We start from the raw sequence: 8,823 nt of genomic DNA on the forward strand, positions 1-8,823 counted from the left end.
CTTTAAAGAAGCTGCTAAACATGCACATGTACCGATCAAAACATTTATTGCACCTATTAAACATCCATTCAGTGGTCATATAAATAGTTTTGAGCGTTCATTTAATGCATGTCTTTTTGACACAGAAGTGACACAGAACTATTTTCTGCACAAAGACGCCAGTTAAGCATCATTAAAGTAGCAGTGAAAGGAGGTGTGATGCTGACAAAACGTGGCCAAGACGTAAATACATGAAAACTGCATCAGACGATCAGCCTTTAGAGATTGTACATTTCAAAATCTTGTGTTTTACAAAGATATATAACCAACCCCCTGACCCCCACCCCTCCGCAAACACGTACATCATCTGTTCATCCCATCAACCATCTTATCATTCCTCCTGTCCTAACGGCTTGAGAGAGCTTAAGCAGATTTTGGTTCAGTCTGCCTTTAAAGTGTTAAACAGATTGGGTAGTGGGGATTTCTTGTAATGAAGGTGAGCGTGTGTGTATGTGTGTGTGTGTCGTGGTGGTGGTTGGTGGCGCAAAGTGTCTGAAACTTGGAAGGTTTAGATAAGCTGTGAGCATGATCTTCACTGAGCTCATTTCTCCCTTCTGTGCTGACACGCTGACACACACACACACACACACACACACAGTAACACAGTAACACAGCAGCAGCAGCACTTACCCCCCTTTCCATTAGCCCACCGATCCCACGTGGTATTTTTAATCTAGATTTAGGATCTAACATGTATCAAATGGTTGCCCTCTGCTTCTAAAGTAATTCTATACACTTTCTATACACTAAACTGTACAGCGTCTCAGGAACAGATTTGTAAAGCTTCCTCCATGGCTGGAGGGATAAGTCGATTAGTTAACCGAAAAATTTACTCATGTCAATTCTGTTAATTGATTCATTGTAAAGTAAAATGATTAAAGTCATTTATCCAATCAATATTTGCTGGCTCCAGGTTCTCAAATGTGATGATTTTTCTGTTTTATAATATTAGTACCTTGAGATTTTATAATGTTTTTTAGAGAAAAAAAAAGCTATTTAAAGATTTGAGCCTTAAGTGAAAATTCATAGAGAAAATTTCAGTAGCTGCAGCCTTATCATACATAACATATGTGTATACATGTGACACTATAAATGCATGTTTACAAGCAACTATTACACAGATTGTAATTGTCTTATTTGTAACTGTTATGGGTCCTTGGCTTTGATAAAATGCCACCAGCGACCGTCATTAATACAAATAGCTACAGAAAGAAGCCACAGTCATATTTAACATGTTGTGAGAAACTATTTTAGATGACAACCTGTTTCATAAAACTGAACTATAACATTTTTATTGCTTAAACAAAGAAAACATTTTTAAGGATTTCATTACAAAATCTACTCTATAAATATTTAAAAATATTTAAAAATCAGAGAAAACTGTACCCTGAAAAACATCTATTTTGTAAGTAATTCAATATCTGTAAGACTTTATGTTTTTATACTCAAAAGGTGTGTTCATTATAGAGACACCAAACTTGTTATTAGACTAAATTTTACATTTATTTTTGCTGCAGGATCATTTTGGATCATTATAAATCTGTGTATTTAAGTAAAAATGTACTTTTAGTTTTCTTGTTAAAATAATTTGATATTGAGCTTTGACAGAAAGAAAATCTCCACAACACAAGAATGTAAAAGTACGACCACTTGATCACTAACAGACTCAATCATGAAACTAAATAAAATAAAAATATAATATAAATATATTCTAATTAACTGCACTCACAAGTTGGGACTCCAGATGTTAATAGATCAGCTCTAAGTGTCTGGCAGGCTCATATCAGACAGATTTGTAGACCGGATTTTAAACCCCTTCACCTTATTTTAAACCAGATGATCCTTAACCTGACTGCAACCTTTATACAAAGCCTCATATTCACTGCAGAGACTAATCTATGTCTGATTTAAGAAGCGTTTAATGTAGACTGTGAAGTGAAACTGCAAATCTAATATATATATATAAATTTACATTCTTTATTCAGGCTCTAAAACTACAGCTGTGCACTGAAGCTTGGCAAAAGTGACGCATATTTCCTCTCAGGCTATATGTGCACATGAAGTGTAACATGTTTGCATTATAGTTGACAGATGCTTTCAGGATCCTTAACCTGATTATTAAGAAAATTGTCTTAAGACTGATTAATGAGCTACCGAGATCAGAAGGATTGAACCGGGCAGCGGATCATTAATTCCGTGTCCTGGAGTTGCTCTGCCGCACATCGATGTCTTGGGGCGTTTTCATTATGTCTTGACCTGGCAAGAGGTCGCGGAGGATACTTTATAGGCGCGATGTCTGTTTTAATTACATGGGTATTAGCTGGTCGGGGATCGTTGCAGCTTTGTGTCCCGACGTGTCCTCTTGGCCAAATGTCGAGACACATGTGATACCGATTTTAATGACCGTGAATTGTGCCATGTGTGGCAGAGTATAACTGTTAACTATTGCAGGTTTTCAGGTTTTTGACCCATTCATGAGGTCTAAAAAAAACATCTGAGCTGTTTTGGTTGCGCGCAACATCTCCACATTTGCTCCTCCTCATCTCCTCCTGAGGCAGGTCTCCATCTCCACCAGATCCGACCTTTTAAATAACCTATCCTTGCTTGTTTGCTCACTGCAGTCATCCTGGCAGTCAATGTATCCTCAGGCTAATAAGCCAAACAAGCTGATCAGCCAGTCACCTCTGTACACACTACCCCCCACTAAGAGGCTAATGGCCGGGACGTATAATCCTTCTCAAAACAACTACAGAGGTGCTAATTGTATCTAGCTATAAATACAAGTCGACTCCTTGTCCTCTTTCTTTATTCGTCTCAACTCCGGGAATCTGGAGCTGCCGTCGCCGCTGCCACTGAGCACCGGCTTCTCTGAAACATTTCCCCAAATACCTGGAAAGACTTAATTACATAAGAGAGGCAGCAGATAGATGCTGCGAGTGTCAATAAACCGGCAGTCATTTCAAAAAAGGCAGCGCGCTGCACCGGCTCTGAGTTTTACGCACGGTTGGATACATCGTTTCATGCACCTTGTGAACATTTTATAACTTCTTCGTTGAGCTACAGAGAAGACACAAGGCGAGATGTTCCCACTGCCGATGTTCACGCCGGACCAGGTCGCTCGGGTGTGCGAGAACTTGGAGGAGACCGGGGATATCGAGCGCCTCGGCAGGTTCCTCTGGTCCCTGCCGGCCGCCGTCCCTGGCTCCGCGGGGGAAGCGCTGAACCGACACGAGTCCGTGATGCGAGCCAGAGCCCTGGTCGCCTTCCACGGTGGAAACTTTGAGGCTCTTTACCAGATCCTCCAGAGTCACCGGTTTACGCGCGAGTCGCACGCCAAACTCCAGGACCTGTGGCTGGACGCGCACTACCGGGAGGCGGAGAGGCTGCGGGGGCGGCCGCTGGGCCCGGTGGAGAAGTACCGGATCCGCAAGAAGTTCCCCCTTCCCCGCACTATCTGGGACGGCGAGCAGAAGACCCATTGTTTTAAGGTAGATACCCTGCTGATGACCCATGCTGTAGAGTTATAATTTGACCCGCATGACAGGGTGATGTGGTGGGACTTTCTGACACTTGGAGGACTTCAGCAATTAAAATTTTCCCCTCGTGACATCAAATTATAACATTCATTTAGGTTATATGAGATTGTATGAGATGACATTGTAAACTTCACTTGTGGTGCTTAAAAAGGTGCTTTTTAACCTGTGACTGCTGTATCAAGCAGCCTGGTCTTTGAGCTCTTAAGATGATAATGGTCCAGAGCCTATGGTGATCCTCCTGCCTTCTGCCATGAAGTAGTTAAACTACTTTAGGCATGGTGTCCTGTTGCAAGATCAGAGGTCTCATACGAGCCAAGAGACTATTTTCTGATCGGGATACTCCTCCTGCTTTGACATACTGTTGCACAAGGTCAGGAACATTTATTGTCTGGCTTCCCCAGGTGCCAATATGTCTAATTTTCCACTGATCTGTAACTTGTCCAACCAACTTATCTGATTTATAAACTAACACATGCAGTAGGCCTAACATGTCTGTTGGCTTCACTGCCCCTACCACTGACATTATTGATCTGTAAGTCTAATGATTTTAATAATAATAATATATTGCATTTATAGGGCGCTTTTCAAGATACTCACGTGTTGAAAATGTCACTTAAGCATAAAATTACATAATTTTGAATTTTTTTTTTTGGCTGTAACTTTTACTATGAGCAAAGGGCAGATTCCCCTACAAGGCTCATTAAAGTTTAATCTTATCTTTAATTACTAGCTATTCTAATGAATACCAATCAGACACAGACAGTAGGTCAAGGTGCTCTGCAGGAGTATAAATGAGCCACCATTTTACCGTCCCAGTGTAGTGTCACTGCAGCAATTTTAACAATGTCATTGGATCACCTGCAGACTGTAGAGCTGGACGATTGTACACTCTGCAGTGAGTTACAACACCACTGGTGTCCAGTTTACAAAACTATTCTTCCTGTTGTAAAGTAATAACCTGTAATGTCCTGCTGAGTGCACAGCATCTTGAGCATCACCGTATAACCACAAAATACAGAAACATTTCAATTTTTCAGTATCATGAGATTGTTAGTGGTCGTTTTTGGAAGCAAACTGATCTATAACACCACAAATTTGTCAGATTTTATGAGAGAAGAATGAGTTAAAAACCAGGAGAAAAAAAGTAGTTGCTTACAGGATTCAAAGTTTGTAAAATAGTGAATATAAGGCAATGAAGTATGCAGGCACTTTGCCTGTTGTGTGTGTGTGATTATGTGTTTGATCTCCCTCATGTGGTGGGGTGAAGTATTGTTCATAAGTCTAGTTAATCTTTAATTCTGAACCTCAAGAGGGATAGCCTGTCCAGCAGCCCATTAAGCCCCTTAACATGATCCAATTTAGTGGATATACATGGTTATGTATACTTCTAATGTAGATTGTGATCATCTATTTATAAATCCAGTCTAATACGATTATACTGAGCATCATATGAAACTGATAAGATTATTGTTGTTTAATAGGATCATATCGAAACAACACTGACCATATCGTTGTGCCACCGTTTGGTGTCTTTCCAAAGAGCTATCAAAAAAAACAGTTTCGTTTTATATTGTGCATTGTATATGTACTGTGACACTTAAACTAAGTGTGGCAGTCTAAATATTCCTTGTGCTTCTGTGTTTTTCCAGGAGAGGACTCGCAGTTTGCTGAGAGAGTGGTACCTCCAAGATCCCTACCCCAACCCGTCCAGGAAACGCCACTTGGCCCAGGCCACGGGACTCACACCCACACAAGTTGGCAACTGGTTCAAGAACCGCCGCCAAAGAGACCGTGCTGCATCCGCGAAAAACAGGTATGTCAAAAGTTTGTTTATACTGTTTATGACTAAAAGGGAGAAAATAGGAAGAAAATCTGGCTCCTGGAGACTCAAAATTTCTGAAGACTAAACTTGTTGTGCTCCAACTTTTCTCAGACATAAATAATGTTTTATGAGCATGTGACAAATAAAACCTTTGAATCGTGAATCTTGAAACTCAAATGGCCTACAGTTAAATAAGTAAAGGGCTGTTAAAAGGGAAATAAATTATATTATGATACAAAATAATAAGGGAAAATGCAAATGTATGTCATACTTTTTTAACTTTCCTCTGCCCATCAAAGCATGACTCAACCAATAAGATAAAATCAGCCTCCGCAGCAGCTCTGCCACATTTACTGTTCAACTAAACCTGCCGTTTATGACTTGAAGACTTATTCTCATCTCTCTCCCTCCCCCCCCCCAGACTGCAGCAGGATTCCTCCCTCCTGCCCTCTGAGAGCTCCCCTGAAAGCTCCCATCAGGAGCGTCGCCATCACCCCCACTTGCTGCCTACCTCCCCTCGCCACTTGGGCAGCCCAGAGGCCAGCGACAGTAGCACAGGCACCGAGCACCGAGGAACAGGCGCCTCCACCCCGGAGATCTCCGTCAGCAGCGACAGCGAGTTCGAGTCTTGAGATGACAAACTCTTTTCAAGGACAGATTCTCATTCCCTGCGGAGGAGAGAGCAGTGTCTGTCATCAGCCCCACGGAAATCTTAAAAGATACTTGAACTGTCTGTAGCTGCGGACACACTGGAGCTGTTCTCAGCGGGAGGAGCGCAAGAATGAGGCCACTTGATGTGGCTGTGAGTGGACAATATGAGGGAATGATATGCAAAAACATTATGCACTTAAAAAAAAAGCACCATGGCCCATGACCTTGACTGTTAAATCAATCAACTTACTGCTGACCATAACTCAGTACTGTAGCTAGGTACATCTACATCAACAACAGTTTTTTCAACACTCAGGCAAAGTATTTATAGAAATAATGCCAATGGTCTTTAGATAAAGTGAATAATGATAATGTACGTTTTATACTGGATTCAGTAAATATTTTGGGATAGTTCATTTTCTATTAGTTTTTATGTGAACTATGTAATACATCTGTATGGAAGTTGTGCAGACACACTGAATAATGCCTTGAGTAGGCTATTAATATATGTGACCATGTTTACATGCACATTAATAATTTGATTATTATCATGAAAACAACTTAATTGGCCTATTAAATGATAAAATACCTGTATTTATATAACAAGTTTAATATTATAACATAACACAATCAATGCACCTACGTTTTTGCACGATTAAAAACATAGTCTAGTTTCACACAGTATATTCACTTTGGCCATGCTGCAAAATGATTCCAGAGGCATGGCGAGCGCTGGAGAGAAATTAAGTTGAATCAAATTCATTAACATGAAAAATAATGAGTACAAATGTACAAAATCTCATCATCTGTTTATTGGAACTGTTAAACAGTTTCTGTAGACACATCCTTTGAGGCATAATGTTTGTTATCAATCGTAATGTGGTTATTCAGAGTAATTAGGTTATAATGTGCATGTAAACATAGTGAATGAATGAAATGATTTCAACACATTTCACTGCCTTAAAAAGGAACGAAGGGCGTCACTCTTTTCCAATGCAATAATGAATAATAAAATACAGTAAGGTAATACAGATCTATGTAATGAATGGTGCACATGTGCTGCTTAATATACAAAACGTTTTTGTTACTAACTGTGTTTATATATGTAAGGCTTTTATGTAAATGCTCCTGAACTGCTCTGAATATAAATTCCTGCAGGGGCTAAAAACACAAAAGATACAACTCAGAGAATGTAAAGCACTAATTGGTCTTAACTCAATGTGCCTATTACATTTGAGAACAGCGAGACCCTGATATGATTGTGTCCTCATGTGAGAACGACACACTCAAAAGCCTACTGTTTGCTGTCTTTCTTACAACCATCATTTCTCATTACACACTACTGCATTTCAATGAAATATGCATTTTGTAAATGTTTTATGTAAATAAATGAACCTATTTTTATCCAAACGTATACTGAATGTTCATTCCTCCTTGTTTCTTCCTTTTTTGTCCCTTCTACAAAGATTACAAAACACCATTATCTTTCACATATCTTTCCAGCCTCATCTAAATGCTTTTATCTGATTATCTTTTTGGTTGGTTATAATGGCCTATACATAGCTACAACATATTGCTTCATATATACAGTTAATTGTGCAAAACAGAGGCACAACAAGAGCTACAACAGAATTAGTCTCTAATCACAGCATGCTACCATTATGCCACACCTCCTATTTCCACACACTGACAAGTTGATGTCGGAGTTTGATCATTTTGTGGATTAAAAATGTTTTATCTGACAAAGAGTGACATGTCCCCCTGCTGTGCGAATTGTCTCCAGAGCTTAGCCATGAGATTGAGTGCAGATAGAAAGAAAAGTATTGAATGATGATGCACAAATTGTGTTATTTTAGTCTTTATCTAGCTTGTCAAATCAGAAAATCATCTATATTATAGCAGTGATTTACAAACCTTTTTTGGCATATCTCCCTGATATTCACCATGGTTCCCAGATGAATCATCTTTTTCACAGCAGACATTTTGAGCTGTCACTATATTAGATTATTTGCATTATTGATTTTTTTTTTTTTTTTGATTAGTTATTTGGTCTATAAAATGTCAGAAAATAGTGGGGGAAATGCCTGTTATACAGCCCCACAGCCCAAGGTGACGTCTTCAAATGTCGTTTTGCCCGACCAACAGTGGAAAACCCAAAAATATTCAGTTTACCATCACAGAAGACAAAAAAAGTCCTCACATTTAACAAAGTTGGAACTAAATTTGGGGCATTTTTGCTTAAATAATGACATCAATGATTATTTGACCATCAAAATAGTTGACAATTAATTTTCTGTTGATTGACTAATTGATTAATCGCCTAATCACTGCAGCTCTAAATGTAAGTAACTTACAATGTTCAGTCTCCTTTTTAAGCTAGTTTTCAGTTAGTCCCCTGAGAAAAATATCTGTCTCTTTAGCTGCTAAATCACCATACAGTGGGTTTATCAGACCTTTAAGTTGTGCCTTTTGTAATCATTAGTTTCACATTCAAGACTTTTCATTAGTTAACCACTAGCTAGCATAACTTTCAAGTCACTAGCATCTGTATCCCTGCAGATGAATACAAGCCAAACTTTGTAAAAAAAAAAAAAAAAAAAAAAAACCCACAGGTTGTTTGAGAACACTTACCACTGATATGAAGACATTTCTTGATTCCCAAAACATTCATCTATCCAGCTTCTACGAAAAATATCCATTTTACTGCACATGGAAGAAATTATTTTAACTCCTTTCACAAGTTGCAACCGTTTGCTGAACCAAAACAAAGATGGC

The 8,823-nt window shown here is 39.2% G+C and overlaps 2 protein-coding genes across 5 annotated transcripts in view; one reads left to right on the forward strand and one right to left on the reverse strand.

The window, feature by feature from the left end:
- The window catches only part of nit1 (nitrilase 1), a 35,798-nt gene extending 26,998 nt beyond the window's left edge, over window positions 1-8,800 (reverse strand). Inside the window, exon 1 of one of the 4 annotated variants that reach the window (XM_042400390.1) lies at window positions 8,680-8,800. In XM_042400390.1, the coding sequence (XP_042256324.1) occupies window positions 8,680-8,719 (40 nt within the window). In that variant the 5' untranslated portion in view covers window positions 8,720-8,800. Of the gene's footprint in view, window positions 1-5,908; window positions 5,992-8,679 lie in introns of those variants that run through there. The other 3 variants (XM_042400389.1, XM_042400388.1, XM_042400392.1) reach the window with 3 other exon arrangements.
- six7 (SIX homeobox 7) lies at window positions 3,069-6,063 on the forward strand. The gene is made up of 3 exons (XM_042400398.1): window positions 3,069-3,527; window positions 5,225-5,388; window positions 5,819-6,063. The coding sequence occupies exons 1-3, from the start codon at window positions 3,120-3,122 to the stop codon at window positions 6,027-6,029; spliced, it is 783 nt and encodes a 260-aa protein (XP_042256332.1). The 5' UTR covers window positions 3,069-3,119; the 3' UTR covers window positions 6,030-6,063.
- Window positions 8,801-8,823: the final 23 nt, after the last annotated feature.

Source organism: Thunnus maccoyii, chromosome 22 (genome assembly GCF_910596095.1).
Source record: "Thunnus maccoyii chromosome 22, fThuMac1.1, whole genome shotgun sequence".
NCBI classification, from domain to species: Eukaryota; Metazoa; Chordata; class Actinopteri; order Scombriformes; family Scombridae; genus Thunnus; species Thunnus maccoyii.